This window comes from Jaculus jaculus, chromosome 17 (assembly GCF_020740685.1).
Source record: "Jaculus jaculus isolate mJacJac1 chromosome 17, mJacJac1.mat.Y.cur, whole genome shotgun sequence".
NCBI classification, from domain to species: domain Eukaryota; kingdom Metazoa; phylum Chordata; class Mammalia; order Rodentia; family Dipodidae; genus Jaculus; species Jaculus jaculus.
In genome coordinates, this window is record NC_059118.1 from 6,406,364 (window position 1) to 6,423,391 (window position 17,028).

General features: G+C 51.2%; 1 protein-coding gene across 2 annotated transcripts in view; it reads right to left on the reverse strand.

The window, feature by feature from the left end:
* Window positions 1–15,400, reverse strand: part of Ctdspl (CTD small phosphatase like) — a 157,755-nt gene extending 142,355 nt beyond the window's left edge. For both annotated transcript variants that reach the window (XM_045136506.1, XM_045136508.1), the window contains exon 1: window positions 15,293–15,400. In XM_045136506.1, coding sequence (XP_044992441.1) covers window positions 15,293–15,371 — 79 coding nt within the window. In that variant the 5' untranslated portion in view covers window positions 15,372–15,400. The remainder of the gene's footprint in view (window positions 1–15,292) is intronic.
* Between the last annotated feature and the right edge of the window lie 1,628 nt (window positions 15,401–17,028).

Genomic DNA, 17,028 nt, shown 5'->3' on the forward strand with positions numbered 1-17,028 from the left:
AGAAGTGAGAACCTACCTCGAAAAACCAAAAAAAAAAACCAAAACAAAAAACCACCAAGGGGGCAGCCGTGATGCCTGTGGCCACTGACAGGACAGGACCACGCTCTGTCCCTGCTGCGACTACAAAGAAGCCCACCCACCAGCTCCAAGGGCTTAGGTGACACCCACAGTCTCGTAACACGACATGGAAACGTCCAGATTTCAACTGCAATCTACTAGTCATACCAAGGACCAGGAAGTCTCAAAGTAAATGTAGAGAGCAGTCAGTAACAGATATCAGCACCAGGACAATAGAGAGAGTACTTACTTGACAGAGACCTTTAAAATATTTAGTTTTTACTTGCAAATAGAGAGACAGGGTGGAGGGGGTGGAGAATGGGAATGGGCAAACCAGGGCCTCCTGCCACTGCAAACAAACTCCAGACAATGGGTTATGTGCCACTTTGTGCATCTGGCTTTATGTGGGTCCTGAGGAATCAAACCCGGGCCTTCAGGCTTTGAAAATATGCGCCTTCGACTGCTGAGCCATCTCTCCAGCCCCTATTGACAGAGATCTTAAAGCAGCCATGATGAAAATGCTTCCACAGTTGAGGCACATGGAAAGGAAATGGGGGTGGGGATCAGACAGCCATGGCAAAGAAGAAATGATCAAGAATAAGCAAGCAGAAATTTAGAATGAAAAAGTACAGAAACTGGATTTTTTTTCTCGGCCGGGTCTCACTCTAGCCCAGGCTGACCTGGAATTCACTACGGAGTCTCAGGCTGGCCTCAAACTCACAGCAATCCTCCTACCTCTGCCTCCCAAATGCCACCACGCCCGGCTGAAACTGGAATTTTTAAAACTAAATCCCAGTAAATAGGCTCCACAGCAGAATGGAAGATAAAATCAATGGCCTTGAAGAGAGAACAAGGACATGACCCAATCAGAACAGCAGCACGTGAAAACAAAACACCTAGCAAAACTGCACTGATGAGCCTTCAGACCTACAGTCAGATGCAACATTGATGTCACTGGAATCTCAGGACACAAGGAAGAGGATAGATGGGAAAATGTTCAAGGAAAGAAATAATGGCTAAAGACTTCCAAAATTTTAAAAGAGACAAACTTGAGGCTGGGAGATACCTCGGTTAGTAAAGTACTTGTCAAACATGAAAAAACAGAATTTGACTACCACCACCCACATTAAAATAAAAGCTAGCCGGGTGTGGTGGCGCACGCCTTTAATCCCAGCACTCAGGAGGCAGAGGTAGGAGGATCACTGAGTTTGAGGCCACCCTGAGGCTACATACTGAATTCCAGGTCAGCCTGAGCTAGAGTGAGACCCTACCTGGAAACCTATCTCCCTCCCCCCGCATAAATAAATATAAAAAACAAAACCCAGATAGGTGGCATAGGCTTATAAATCCAGTGTTAGGGAGGTGGAGGCAACAGGATCAAGGGGCTTGATGGCCAGCCAGTCTAGCCTATTTGGTGAAATTCAGGCCAATATGAGACCCTGTCTTAAAAATGGGGATGGCCCCTGAGGAATGACATCTGAGGTTGTCCTCTGCTGTCCATATGCATGCACATATGTGCACATGCAACCACACACTCGTATATATCATATATTATAAACCCAAAAAAGCTAAACACAAACACATTGGGGATAGGGTAACACCCTAAGAGGGCTGAAGAGATGGTTCAGTGCTTAAAGGCACGTGCTTGCAAAGCTTGGTGCCTTGGGTTCCATTCCTCTGTACCCACATAAACCCAGATGCACAAAATGTTGCATGCATCTATAAAGATTCATTGACACATTTGTTTCCTTGTTTGCAGTGGCAAGAGGCCCTGGTACAGCCCTCTCTGTCTGTCTGTCTCTCTCTCAGATGATAGCTTATACCTACACAAAGATGGTGGGACATGATTCAGCACTACAAAGGAATGAATTCCTAGCCTACAAGAAAGCATGGAGGAAACCTACATGCATAGTAAGTGAAAGAAAGCTAATCTGAAAAGGCCTCATACACGTGATAGTTTGAATGGGAAATGTGCCCTCTCCCCAGCCTCTTGTGTTTGTGACTAAGCCTCATGCAGTTGGAGCCTTTGGGAGGTGGAGCCTTGCTGGAGGAGGTGTGTGACTGGTGGGGCCTTTGGGAGGTGGAGCCTTGCTGGAGGAGGTGTGTGACTGGTGGGAACTTTGGGAGGTGGAGCCTTGCTGGAGGAGGTGTGTGACTGGTGGGAACTTTGGGAGGTGGAGCCTTGCTGGAGGAGGTGGGTGACTGGTGAGGCCTTTGGGAGGTGGAGCCTTGCTGGAGGAGGTGTGTGACTGGTGGGGCCTTTGGGAGGCGGAGCCTTGCTGGAGGAGGTGTGTGACTGGTGGGGCCTTTGGGAGGCGGAGCCTTGCTGGAGGTGTGTGACTGGTGGGGCCTTCGGGAGGCGGAGCCTTGCTGGAGGAGGTGTGTGACTGGTGGGGCCTTTGGGAGGCGGAGCCTTGCTGGAGGAGGTGTGTGACTGGTGGGGCCTTCGGGAGGCGGAGCCTTGCTGGAGGAGGTGTGTGACTGGTGGGGCCTTCGGGAGGCGGAGCCTTGCTGGAGGAGGTGTGTGACTGGTGGGGCCTTTGGGAGGCGGAGCCTTGCTGGAGGAGGTGTGTGACTGGTGGGGCCTTTGGGAGGCGGAGCCTTGCTGGAGGAGGTGTGTGACTGGTGGGGCCTTTGGGAGGCGGAGCCTTGCTGGAGGAGGTGTGTGACTGGTGGGGCCTTTGGGAGGTGGAGCCTTGCTGGAGGAGGTGTGTGACTGGTGGGGCCTTTGGGAGTGGAGTCTTGCTGGAGGAGGTGTATGACTGGTGGGGCCTTTGGGAGGCGGAGCCTTGCTGGAGGAGGTGTGTGACTGGTGGGGCCTTTGGGAGGCGGAGCCTTGCTGGAGGAGGTGTGTGACTGGTGGGGCCTTTGGGAGGCGGAGCCTTGCTGGAGGAGGTGTGTGACTGGTGGGGCCTTTGGGAGGCGGAGCCTTGCTGGAGGAGGTGTGTGACTGGTGGGGCCTTTGGGAGGCGGAGCCTTGCTGGAGGAGGTGTGTGACTGGTGGGGCCTTTGGGAGGCGGAGCCTTGCTGGAGAAGGTGTGTGACTGGTGGGGCCTTTGGGAGGTGGAGCCTTGCTGGAGGAGGTGTGTGACTGGTGGGGCCTTCGGGAGGCGGAGCCTTGCTGGAGGAGGTGTGTGACTGGTGGGGCCTTCGGGAGGCGGAGCCTTGCTGGAGGAGGTGTGTGACTGGTGGGGCCTTTGGGAGGCGGAGCCTTGCTGGAGGAGGTGTGTGACTGGTGGGGCCTTTGGGAGGCGGAGCCTTGCTGGAGGAGGTGTGTGACTGGTGGGGCCTTTGGGAGGCGGAGCCTTGCTGGAGGAGGTGTGTGACTGGTGGGGCCTTTGGGAGGTGGAGCCTTGCTGGAGGAGGTGTGTGACTGGTGGGGCCTTTGGGAGTGGAGTCTTGCTGGAGGAGGTGTATGACTGGTGGGGCCTTTGGGAGGCGGAGCCTTGCTGGAGGAGGTGTGTGACTGGTGGGGCCTTTGGGAGGCGGAGCCTTGCTGGAGGAGGTGTGTGACTGGTGGGGCCTTTGGGAGGCGGAGCCTTGCTGGAGGAGGTGTGTGACTGGTGGGGCCTTTGGGAGGCGGAGCCTTGCTGGAGGAGGTGTGTGACTGGTGGGGCCTTTGGGAGGCGGAGCCTTGCTGGAGGAGGTGTGTGACTGGTGGGGCCTTTGGGAGGCGGAGCCTTGCTGGAGAAGGTGTGTGACTGGTGGGGCCTTTGGGAGGCGGAGCCTTGCTGGAGGAGGTGTGTGACTGGTGGGGCCTTTGGGAGGCGGAGCCTTGCTGGAGGAGGTGTGTGACTGGTGGGGCCTTTGGGAGGCGGAGCCTTGCTGGAGGAGGTGTGTGACTGGTGGGGCCTTTGGGGGGTGGAGCCTTGCTGGAGGAGGTGTGCCACTGGCTATGGAACCTGATGTTTTTTAGTCTAGCCCTACTAGGTGTTCACTAGCCAGCTCACTCTTGTTGCTATCTCCCAGCTGATGGGGCAAGATGTGATGCCCAGCCTCTGCCATGTCATGTTTTCTCCAACATGATGAAACTTCTCCTTGAGACTGGAAGCTGGACTAAACCCTTTCCTCCCATAAGCTCATTTCGGTAGAGAGTTGTTTCTCAGTAACAAGAAGGTAACTGTTACAACAAGTAGGTGGAACACAAGGGATATTTTTAAGGCTATAAAGATTATTCTGTATATTATAAAGGTGGACACATGTCATTACCACTGTCTAAACTCATAAAATGTACAATGCCAGCAGTGAACCCTAATGCATGCTTCTGGGTGTTAGGCACTCATGATATGTCAACATATGTTTGTAGAATGGTAATGAATGTGACCTTCTGTGCAGGATGTGGAGAGTTGGGGAGGAAATGTACATGCGGGGGTTAAGGTTTATATGAAACTCTCTGCTCAGTCTGGCTGTGAACCTGAATCTACTCTAAAAAGTAAAGAGTGAAAGCCAGGCGTGGTGGCGCATGCCTTTAATCCCAGCACTCAGGAGGCAGAAACAGAAGGATCACTGTGAATTTGAGACCACCCTCAGACTACGTAGTGAATTCCAGGTCAGCCTGGGCTAGAGTGAGACCCTACTTCAAAAAGCAAAACCAAAATATAAAGAATAAAGATTATTTAACAGGCACAGGGAACTGAATGAAAAGGAAAATAAGAACATATCAAAATTTGTGGGACCAGCTGCCACAGTGCTCTGCTAGAAACCCACAGCACCACATGCATGCCTTAGGAAAGAAAAAGTTTCTAACTGTCTCAGCCCTCAAGAACCCAAGGGTAAAACGGACCCCAAACAAACAGAAAACAGTACAAAGCAAACAGAAACATAACAGAGAAAAAGAATGAAACCAAGAGCTAGTTCTTTGCAAAGATCAAGAATATTGTGAAACCTCTACCAGCCGGGCATGGTGGCGCACGCCTTTAATCCCAGCACTCAGGAGGCAGAGGTAGGAGGATCGCCAAGAGTTCGAGGCCACCCTGAGACTACATAGTGAATTCTAGGTCAGCCTGGGCTAGTGTGAGACCCTACCTTGGAAAACCGAAAATAAATAAATAAATATCTTTAAAAATCTGAAAAAAAAAAAAAAAACCCAACATCTGATATTACTGGTGAAAATCACGGTTTTCCCCTCAGAATGGGAACAAGGCAAAAATATTTATTATTGTATGTGTGTGTTTGTGCACAATACGTGGGTGTGTATGCATGGGTGTGTGCAAATACACACGCTGAGGCCCGAAGAGGACACGGGCACGGGTTATAGGGAGGTGAGGCCATGCCTGGCTTTTTATGCGGGTTCTGGGGATTGAACTTGGGTCCTCACATTAGCACAGCAAGTGCTCTTATCCACTGAGCTACTTTCCAGCCCCTAAGGGGTCATTCTTTTTTTTTTTTAATTTTATTTATTTATTTATTTATTTGAGAGCAACAGACACAGAGAGAAAGACAGATAGAGGGAGAGAGAGAGAATGGGCGCGCCAGGGCTTCCAGCCTCTGCAAACGAACTCCAGACGCGTGCGCCCCCTTGTGCATCTGGCTAACGTGGGACCTGGGGAACCGAGCCTCGAACCGGGGTCCTTAGGCTTCACAGGCAAGCGCTTAACCGCTAAGCCATCTCTCCAGCCCCAAAGAGGTCATTCTTATCAGTCTGTTTCAACATGCTGCTGAATGCTGTAGTCAGTGCAATAAAGCAAGAAAACATAAGGAAAAGGCACTGCAAACCAGAAGAAATGAAGAAAACGAACTGTTCTTATTTAATGACATGGTTGCCTATATAACCTCCCCCCACAAGCCTTCATGACTAAGAAGTGAGCTTAGCAAGGCACAGGATGCAAGATAAGTCAACTAATTTTATTTTTATATACTATACTAGCACTGAACAAGTGGTCACCAAGATTGGAACTTACAATTACTTAAGAAAGAGAGAACACAAGTGTGTATTCAATAAAACATGCACAGGGCTTGTTGACTGAAAACCGTACAGTCCTGATGACAGAACCAGGCAGAGAAATCAGCAGAACAAAACCCAGGATTCAAAACCAAACCCCGGCTAAGGAGACAGCTCAGTGGAAACACTGGGGTTAAGACTCGGAGCTCATTTTAAAAATGGCCTAAGGGTTAGGGAGATGGCCTGGTGGGTCAAGGCACTTGCTTCCAAAGCCAGCCAGCCTGAGTCCGAGCCTCGCCAGCATTCGTGTAAAGCCAGACTTGAAGCAGCACATGCATCTGTGATCCCAACATGCCTACAAAAATGGGAGGCAGAGGGCTGGAGAGATGGCTTAGCGGTTAAGGCGTTTGCCTGCAAAGCCAAAGGACCCAGGTTCAATTCCCCAGGACCCACGTTAGCCAGATGCACAAGGGGCGCATGTGTCTGGAGTTGGTTTGCAGTGGCTGGAGGCCCTGGCGCGCCCATCCTCTCCCCCTCTCTCCCTCTTTCTCTGTCAAATAAATAAATAATAAACAAAATATTAAAAAGATATTGTTCTACTCTTATATGTTTAAAAAAAAAAAAGGGAGACAGAGCCAGGAGAATCTGAAGGTGACAGGCCAACTAGACTGGCTTCCCTTGTAGCAGCCAGAGACTGTCATCTTTTCTGTAGGGGTCTCGCTTTAGCATAGACCACTCCGAGCTCACTCTGTAGCCCCGGGCCGGCCTCACAGTGATCCTCCTACCTCAGCCTCCTGAGTGTGGGGACTAAAAACGTGTGCCACCACGCCTGCTTGGGACTCTCCCCCAAAGACAGTGGAAAGGCACAGACGCCTTGAGGCTGTCCTCCGGCCTCCACACATGGGGCTTAGTATGCCCATGTGCAAACCCCCACCACAAATAAATAGATAAGTAAATACATATTTATTTATTTATTTATTTTTATTCTTTTTTATGTTTTTATTTATTTATTTGAAAGTGAGAGACAGAAAGAGGCGGAGAGAGAGAGAATGGGTGCGCCAGGGCTTCCAGCCACTACAAACGAACTCCAGATGCATGCACCCTCTTGTGCATCTGGCTAACGTGGGTACTGGCGAATCGAGCCTCGAACTGGGGTCCTTAGGCTTCATAGGCAAGCGCTTAACCGCTAAGCCATCTCTCCAGCCCCATATTTATTTATTTTTAAAATTGACTCAGGATAGATTGTGCACCTAAATATAGATCTGTAAATTTGGGGAAAAAAGACATAGGGAAAAATCTCTGTGATCTGGTGCTGCGCTAAATTCTTAAACTCACACCCAAAACATAATCTATAAAGAGAAATATTTATGTATTAGTGTTTGTTTTTTTTTTTTTTTTTTTTTTTGAGGTAGGGTCTCACTCTAGCTCAGGCTGACGTGGAATTCAGGCTGGCCTCGAACTCATGGTGCTCCTCCTATCCCCGCCTCCCTAGTGCTGGGGTTAGAGGCGTGTGGTTTTTATATCAAATTTTAAAAGTTGTCCTCTGTGTAAGACTGTTTTCAGGCCACATATCTGAGGACTAATAACTAGACTGTCTGAAGAATTCTCAAAACTCAGCAGTGAAAAGAAGAGAAATCTTAGAATAAGATATGAAGGGCTATGTCACCAGAGAAGACAGGCAAGAAACAGTAAGCACATGAAGGGAGGCTGGCATCACCTGGCATCACCCACCCTCGGCGGAAGTTTCATCTGTGCTCAGCTGCCGCCGATGCTCCCCTGTGAGAAGGCCCACACGGCTAAAAAGTGACCCAAGAAGTGCTGCCAAGGCTTTAGGGAAACTGAAAGCCTCGAACTTGTCTTGTAAGAAAGAAGAGTGGTTACATTTACTCAAGAAAACATTTTGTAGCTCCTTTTTAAGTAAAAGCAAATAAACACGTAAACTTACCAGGAGAAAGGATTCAAGTTTACATGAAAATGTTCATGTATGGTGACAGCTGCTTTATTCATGATACCCCAAATCTAGAAATAATCTGATGTCATTCAAAAGATGAACAGTCAGACAAGCCGTGGTGTATCCACACCATCGAACAGTGGCACAGTGCTCAGCGAAGATGAGAATAAGGACATGACATCAAGGCTGAAGAGATGGCTTAGTGGTTAAGGTACTTGCCTAGGAAACCTAAGGGCCCAGGTTCAACTCCCCAGAACCCACATAAGCCAGATGCACAAGGTGTCACATATGTATGGAGTTTATCTACAGTGGCTGGAGGCCCTGGCACACCCATTCTTTCTCTCTCTCTCTCCCATAAATAAATAAGAAATAAATAAATATTTTCTTTTTTTTCGAGTTAGGGGCTTGCTCTAAATAAATATATATTTTTTATTTTATTTTTATTTATTTATTTGACAGAGAAAAAGGGGGAGAGAGAGAGATAATGGGCACACCAGGGCCTCCAGCCACTGCAAACGAGCTCCAGATACCTGTACCCCCTTGTGCATCTGGCTTATGTGGGTCCTGGGGAATCGAACCTGGGTCCTTTGGCTTCACAGGCAAACACCTTACCCACTAAGCCATCCCTCCAGCCCTAAATAAATATTTTTTAAAGGAACATAACATTAGCTGGGTGTGGTGGCACACGTCCAGCACTCAGGAGGCAGAGGTAGGAGGATCGCCGTGAGTTCAAGGCCTCCCTGAGACAACATAGTGAATTCCAGGTCAGCCTGAGCAAGAGCAAGATCCTACCTCAAAAAACCAAACCAAAACAACAACAGAAAAAGAACATAACGTTAATATAAGTAATGACCAAGACGATGCCAGAGAACCATGCTAAGTGAATAAAGTTAATTTGGAAATATCATATTCTATTCAGTTCCACTTAGTTTTTTTTCTTTTTGAGGTAGGGTCTTGCTGTAGCCCAGGCTAATCTGGAGTTCACTATGTAGTCTCATGGTGGCCTCGAACTCAGAGCCATCCTCCTACCTCTGCCTTCCAAGTACTGGGATTAAAGGTATGCACCACCATGCTCGGCAAGACTTTTTAAAGGACAGACTTTTAGAAGTAGAGAACAGATTAATGATTCTCAGTGGGGGGCAGTGATGGGTGTGGCTATAAGGGACAACAGAAGTGACCCTCCTAGGAATGGAATTTCTGTCTTGAGAAGGTCACTGTCAACATCCTGATTGTGATATCATACCACAGTTTTGCAAAATATGAACAGTGAAAGAAACTGGGTAGAGATCTCTAGATGACCGCTGTGTGACTGATGCCCATCTTCTGTCCCTCCTTTCTTTCTCTCTTTCTTTCAACAGGCCCTTGCTGGGTAGCTCAGGCTAGCCTCAAACTTGTGATCTTGTCAGGCTCCTGCCTTAGCTTCTGGAGCGCCCGGATCACAGGTATGTACCACCACACCTGGTTCTTTTTGACTTCTTATAACTATATATGAATCTACAGTTATCTCTAAATAAAAGTCTAATTTTAAAAAGTCGGGAGCTGGAGAGATAGCTTAATGGTTAAGGCACTTGCCTGCAAAGCCAAAGGACCCAGAATTGATTCCCCAGTACCCACATAAGCCAGATGCATAAGGGACACCTGCATCTGGAGTTTGTTTGCACAGGCTAGAGGCCCTGGCGTGCCCATTCTCTATCTGTTTTTTTTTCTTTTTCTTTTCTCTCTCTCTGTCCTTGCAAATAAGTAAATAAATAAAGTTAGCTGGGTGTGGTGGTGCATGCCTTTAATCCCAGCACTCAGGGAGGCAGAGGTAAGAGGATCACTTGTGAGTTCAAGGTCAGTTTGGGACTACAGAGTGAGTTCCAGGTCAGCCTAGGCTAGATGAGACCCTACCCGTGAAAACAAATAAACAAACAAAAAAAAAGTTCATTAGCTGGGCACAGTGGTACACACCTCTACGCACAATTGGGAGGTGTAGGTGGAAGTATTGGTTGGTTCACGGCAGCCTTGCAGAGACTGAAACGGCATGAGACCTTGTCTCAAAATAAATCTTTAAAAAAGTTAATCAAATGGAACCTACTTCAAATCTGTTTGTTCATCTGAAATGACTGTGCCCAAGAGTTTTCTCTCTGTTACATTTTTCCCCCCCAGGTGGGGTCTCACTCTAGCTGAGGCTGACCTGGAATTCACTCTGTAGTCTCAGGATGGCCTTGAACTCACAGCAATCCTCCTACCTCTGACTCTGAAGTGCTGGGATTAAAGGAGTGCACCACCAAGCCTGGCTCTCTGCTACAATTTTGTTAGTATCCCAAAGTCAAAGTTTTCTGAGTTCAGGCTAAGTGAATCAAAACATTTGTGGGAAGCATAACCCAGCACTTTGGGCTCAAAATATCCACACAAATAAACGGGCCTGCAGTAATCTCAACAGTAAAATGTCTTAGCTCACAAACAAATTAGCTGTTTAACTAGCATTTGAAATGTTCTTGGTAATATATTGCACATGAGTTGAGGTTTCTTGGTCATGTTTTGCTATTGCCCAATTCCCTCACATTCTTTCTTTTTTTTTAAAAAATTTTTATTTATTTATTTGAGAGCAACAGAGAGAGAGAGAAAGTGCAAGAGAGAGCGAGCGAGAGAGAGAGAGAGAGAGAGAGAGAGAGAGAGATAATGGGCACTCCAGGGCCTCCTGCCACTGGAAACGAACTCCAGACATGTGCGCTTCCCTGTGCATCTGGCTAATGTGGGTCCTGGAGAATTGAGCCTCGAACCGGGGTCCTTCGGCTTCACAGGCAAGCGCTTAACCGCTAAGCCAGCTCTCCAGCCCGCCTCACATTATTTCTTTCCTTCCAAAGGGGTATGAAAAATTTCCCTCTTAGTTAAAAAAAAAAATTGTTTTCCTCCACAAAACACAAGTACATTTTCATTAATATTTAAACCGAAAGGCAGTTTCCTCACTTGCCACCCTAGTCCTCTTCCCGGAGAGGATCTTTCCAGGCAGTCTATTGCCTTTCAAATTACTTTTGTGAGTCCTTCTAAACAAGTGTACAGTTTTGTGAGCTTGATTTTTTTTTTTTTTTTTTTGAGGTAGGGTCTCACTCTAGCCCAGGCTGATCTGGAATTCACTATGGAGTCTCAGGGTGGCCTCGAACTCACAGCGATCCTCCTACCTCTGCTTCCCAAGTGCTGGGATTAAAAGCGTGCGCCACCACGCCCAGATGATTTTTTTTTTTTTAACCAAGTTAGAATCATACTATTTATACCATTTTTCAAATTCCTTTCCTCCATCAAAATGTCTTAGAAGTTTACATGTCCGTATGCTTAGATGTCCTTTAGCGGTTCTTGCCAATAGCTCAGGTGCCCTAGTCTAACCGTATTTGCCTGTTGACACAGCATAGCTCGGATTTTTGCTGCTGCACACAGGGCAGTCATGGGCGAGAATCCTTACCTGGGTTTCTTTGAGAGCAAATGAGGTTATTTCTCTCTGCCAGCAACTCCAGTGGGGCTCTGAGGCTATAGCTCCCATTGCTGGCGGAACCCACACTTTTCTCTCCTCCTATCCCCAGTGTTCTCCCTTTCCTACCGCAAAGCCTGGAAATTTCTTCACTTTCTTTGCAGCTGAGGCCACGTGACCCAGTTCTGGCCAATTACACACGAACAAAAGTTTGCTGGAGGTCCCCTAGGCGTGCTATGCTTTCCAGGTGAGAAAGGCAGGCAGGACAGGCATCGCCTCTTTTTTTCTGCCTTGCAGGTGGCTACGGCATTTGGAGGATGGAAGCCACGACTGAACGACAGAGAAAGAGAGAGAAAGAGAGCGAGCCAAGAGAATCATGATGACACTGACTTTCTTATCAGTGACTTGCTCTACTAAAGCCACAGCTGGTTGTCACTGTAGCACAGGAATAAAGTCACTTCGGTTTTTAGCTGCCGGGAGTCTAGTTTTCTGTTACTTGTAACCAAATTCATTCCTAAAGTACTAAATTACTTTATTTATTTATTTTTGAGAGGGAAGAGTCAGGGTAGGGTCTCACCCTAGCCCAGGCTGACCTGGAATTCACTGTGTACTCTCAGGTTGGCCTTGAAATTACAGCGCCTCTGGCCTCCTTGGGATTAAAGGTGTGCGCCATCCACCAGCTTAAATTACTTTTTAAAAAAAACTGATGACATTTTATCTTGTGTGTATGTGTGTCACCTCAAACAAATTCCTGGCCAGCTTTATGGAGGTGGCTGGAGAATTGAATCCAAGGGCCTTCAGGCTTTGCATGCAAGTGCCTTTAATGGTTGAGCCATCTCTCCAGTTCCCCTAAATCACTTTTTTTTTTTTAAAGTTTGTACTTTCTTTCTTAACAAAAGGTTACCAAAGACTACCTTTTTCCAAAAAATCCGCTTTGCACAGTGGCAGTCCTTTAAACGTTTAACCAGACTAGTGTGGAAATACTTTGAATATTCATTGGCCGTTCCGATCTCCCCTCCCGTGGCTTTCTTGTTCATGTTGACTTTCCTAAGGTGGTGAGCTATGTACCCACCACCAGGGGAACTTGGCACATGGTAAAGTCGGCTGAGTTAACTTTATGGGGAAATTCATCTCTGTGTCTCCTTGCTGTCAACGGAATGAAATGCTACTGTAAGGAATAAACTGTGCGTGACAGACTAGAGTGACAGTCATCTCTGAGTGGTGACAATCACATGGCAACGTGTCAGGAGGTAACTCCACCAGCACAAAACACCACGGCCCGTACAGGGCACTCCCGCGGTGGCGGCGCACGGGAAGAAAGGCTTGTGGAACGGCAGCATGTTGGTGGGCCAGGCGGAGTCCTCCATGAACTCCCTGAACTCCCACATTCAGTCGAGGGGTGGCCACTGTCATTCCTAGGCCGCAGCATAAGTGAGGGGGAGAAAAAGCACTGCAAACACTGCAGGCCCGATATTTAACGACAAAACAATCGTCTTCATTTAAAATAATGTGAAATACATGAAAATTATCTAAAGATATCAACATACGTGGGACACATTGTTGAACAAGTTTGGTGGTTTATTAATCAGAAGACATCGGTGTTTTAAAATTTGGCTCAAGTTTATTGCCACACTACAGATGATCAAAATGATATCCACTTTTTTTTTTTAAAAGTTATAGCCGAGTGTGGTGGCACAGGCCTTTAGTCCCACTCAGGATTAAAGCACTCACTCACGAGGCAGAGGTAGAAGGATCTCTGTGAGTTTGAGGTCAGGTTGAGACTACAGAGTGAGTTCCAGGTCAGCCTGGGTTAGAGTGAGACCCTGCCTTGGAGCGGGGAGGAAACCCAAAACTATAATACAGTGAAAAATTCAATTGAGTTAGATTTTAATACTTTAGCAAGAAGGATCTGCTAGCCAGCCAGCTACGCTGCCCGCTGCCCGTGCCCCAGGGAGTGCAGGTAAGGAATTCCCCTAATCAGTTAACAAGTAACCAATCTGACACTAGAAAACAAGCAAGCCGGCTGTTCGGGACGTGAAAAAAGACTGTCATGGAAAGCAGTGTAAACAAGTGGCTAGAACAAACCCAGCCCTTTCGTACATGTGTGCACGGTCTGGATTTTGCTCGGACAGACTCTGCTTTAAAAGTCTGGCCAGCAAGAGGAACAGGGGAGTTTGGCAAGGCACCTGCCCCAGGGAGTCAGGTGGAAGCAGCCAGAGGTCTGAGGCCCCAAGAAATAGTTCTCTGCTCTAGGCCACACCTCTCCGGGTCGGAGCTGAGAATTCCCCGTGGCCAAGCTTCTCGTAAAAGCATTTAGTGCACAGTGGATGAGGAGACCAGACTCGAGACCCTCCCTCAGGGGACTAACCCAGCCTGAGCCCTCTGAACTCAAGCCCCTATCACAGGAAGGCCAGACCGCCAAGATGCTTTGACCCCAGAAAGACATGGGGTTCACCTGGAATAACCTCTTGCAGGTTTCTTTTAAAAGCTCACTTATAGGGTCTGACAAGAGTTTGAGGTCTTTATTTTACATAAAAGAAACCAGCCTGTAGACATGGGCAATGTTTACTGTCTACAGAGGGCAAAACGGTTGACAAGTATCAGCCTGAAGGGGCCTCGGGGGTTTCTCTATTTTTCTGGTGGGCTTGCCCTGGGGCGGCTCTTGGGGAGGAGCCCAGCGCCCCTCCTGCTCTGCTAGGGTGGAGGTAGATAATAAAGAGACCTGTGGCCAGGTCAGGGGAAGGGAGCCCTGCGAGGGAGGGAGAGGGGGTGTCCAGGTGTCGGGATCACACAGGGCAAGAAGAGGATGAAGTCAGCTTTAGTCTCCAGAACAAACAAGCCAGATTGCCTGGTCCTTCAAAACAGCCTGTCAGACCTCAGCACACAAGGACACCATAAGCAGTGGGCCGCCTGACAGAAGACACTAAATACAAGGAGACAAGACACCAAGAATATAAGAGCAAGAAGGAAAAGAGAGGACTGGGACCAACTTGTGCCCCCCCCCAACAAATCAAGGGCAGCAGTACTAGCTGGGCCTTTGGCTAGCCCTCCCCACAGACACAGTCCTGAACCCCCACAGGCTTCCCAACAGCCTGTTACAAGGTGGGCCTTAAAAGGGGCCAGGCTTTGGGTCCTCTGAGACCAGAGCTTAAAAGGAAGCAGCATGAGTGTGTGTGTGTGTGTGTGGGGGGGGTGTCTGTGCCTCTCCACACCCTGCACCCTCCCACTTGCACAGACACCTGAATATTCCCAGTCACAGCTCACTGTCCTGTGCACAGACAGGCCCGCACGTGTGCACGTTCTGGGTCAGGAATGCAGATGCACAAATGATCTCATTGTGTGTGGACACACACACACACACACACACACACACACAAAGGAACCCAACACATTCAACCAGCCAGTCAGGTGATACAGGCACAAAATCACACACAAACTGTCACACACATACAATTCCTGCAGGCTCTGGCTGCTACACACACGCACTCCACAATCTCTCAGTCCGGTTCAAATAAACCTCTCTATCAGGTAAGTGGCCAAACTCGTAGCGTGTCAGGAACGCACGCACACAGACACACACAATCTATAGATACACACCCTTAAGATCCCACTGGGCCTGCGAGTGCTCACTCACAACCTGTCAGGCGTGGGGCACCCTTACAGTCGCTCTTATCAGGTGTACACACGATACCTAGCAGGGGCACACGCACACACACCCCATCACAACTTCTCTTGCCGCGCGCATGCACACTCACCCCGGCCCCGTCGGCACACGCACCCTGGCAGCCTCCCTCTGCTCCAGGCGCACCCCACACCCACGCACCCTCCAGGCCGGGGGCACCCCTCCCCCAGGCCTGTGCCTGGCGAACTCCAGCGGCAGCGTGGGGTGCACACACGCGTCCTCCGCCCCCCCCCCCAACACCACCACCGCAGCGGCCCGCGCGCCCCTCCTCACCTTTCTCGCTGGATCCCGGCGTTCGGCCCTTGTCCTCTTTGGGGTTGGTCACCTGGGTGATGATGGCCGGACCGTCCATGGGTGCGCGGCTCAGCGGCCGCCCGCAGGCCCGGCCCCCCGCAAGCCAGGCGTGCGGGGGCGCGGCGCGGTGGGGCGCTCGCCGCTGCCGCCTCTTGGGCGCGCCCGCCGCCCGGCCCCGCGCTCCGAGAGAGGCGGCCGGGGCCCGAGCCCCAGCTCCCGCCGCCGCCGCCTCTGGGATCGAGCGGCCGCCGCCTCGTCACCATGAACCCCGGAGCCGCGCCCGGGAGAGCCGCGCACGGGGTGGGGTGGGGTGGGGTGGAGGAGGAGTGGGGGGTGGGAGCAGGAGGGACTGGAGGCCCGGCGCCGCCGCGGGGAAGTGGGAGCCGAGGGCGGGCGGGCGAGAGAGGGAAGGAGCAGAGCGCGGAGCGAGGGCGGGAGAGAGGGAGCCGGAGGAGGGAGGAAGGGAGGGAAGGACGGAGGGAGGGAAGGAAGGAGGGCGGGTGGGTGGGTGTGTCCCGGCCCGGGGACCGGCCTCCGCCGCCAGCGCTGCCCGCCCGCCCGCCCGCCGGAGGGAGGGAGAAGGTGGGGAGAGGGGGGGGGGAGGAAGGGAGGGAGGGAGAAGAGAGAGAGGGAGAGGAAAGGAGGGAGAGGGGTGCGGGGCCGCGTGGCGGGGCGATGAGCGCAGCGCGGGAGGGGCGTCCGTGCGCAATGGAGAGGGGTCTGGGGCGGATGGAAGCGGCGCAGGGCCAGCGGGTAGGGGGCGACCCAGGGTGTCCCGGGAGCCTGGGAGAATGGGCTGCGCGATCCTTGGCGGGAGGGATGCGCAAGGAATCTGGCCGAGGGCTGGGCTGAGAGCCGTGAGGATGGAATAAACAGGGCCCGCAGCTGGACCCGAGCCATGCTGAAGGGGCGTGCGGGGTGGAGGACCCCGGGGTGAGGCTGGAGGAGGGGGGGGGGTCGTTCACTGGGGAGGGGGACGGAGACCGCGGCGGATGTCGGCAGCGATGGGTGAAAAAGGGATGCTGGGGGAGGGGAGGAATGTCCTGGCCGAAGGAACTGTGGGCGCGGAGGGGCTAGAGGGGAACCGGAGACTGGGGCTGTCGGTCCAGGACGGGGCGTTGGAGTGGTGAGGAGCTGCTGGTTTAGGGGAGGGGTTTTTTTTTGGAGGGAACCCCGAGGATGCACGGTTAAGATAGGAAGGCCCGGGGTGGGTGGTGGAGAGCGGAGTCTTGCGGAGCAGGCTCTCTGCGCGCGGGCGGAATCCACATCAGCGCTCCGGTTGAGATGCAGTGTGCCGGGCAGGGCGTCCTCGGGGCACGTGGGGGCTGTGGATGTCCACGGTGGGGGGGGGGGTGGCCTGGGTCCTGGGCCATTTACGGGTGCTCTGCAGTTTGTGGGGGGCCTGACCATGGCTATGGGGCCAAAGCGGGGAGGGAGGCTATGTCGCTCCGGGCTGGGCAAGGACTATGCATGTGTAGGCTATTGGGGCGCCATCGGGCTTGGGGTGGCGGCCAGGGCACGGGCGTGACGATAAAACGTCCCCCGGGCTTCCAGGGTCTGCGCCCTTCGGGGCCCGCGCCTCGGGCTCGCAACTCGCAGGCCCCCCGGCCGCGCTGTCAGCCGGTGGGCGGGGCGCGGCCGCAGGAGGGCGGGGCCGGGCACGCTCGCGCGCGCGCTCCGCCAATCAGGAGGCAGGAAAGGGGGCGTGACGTGTG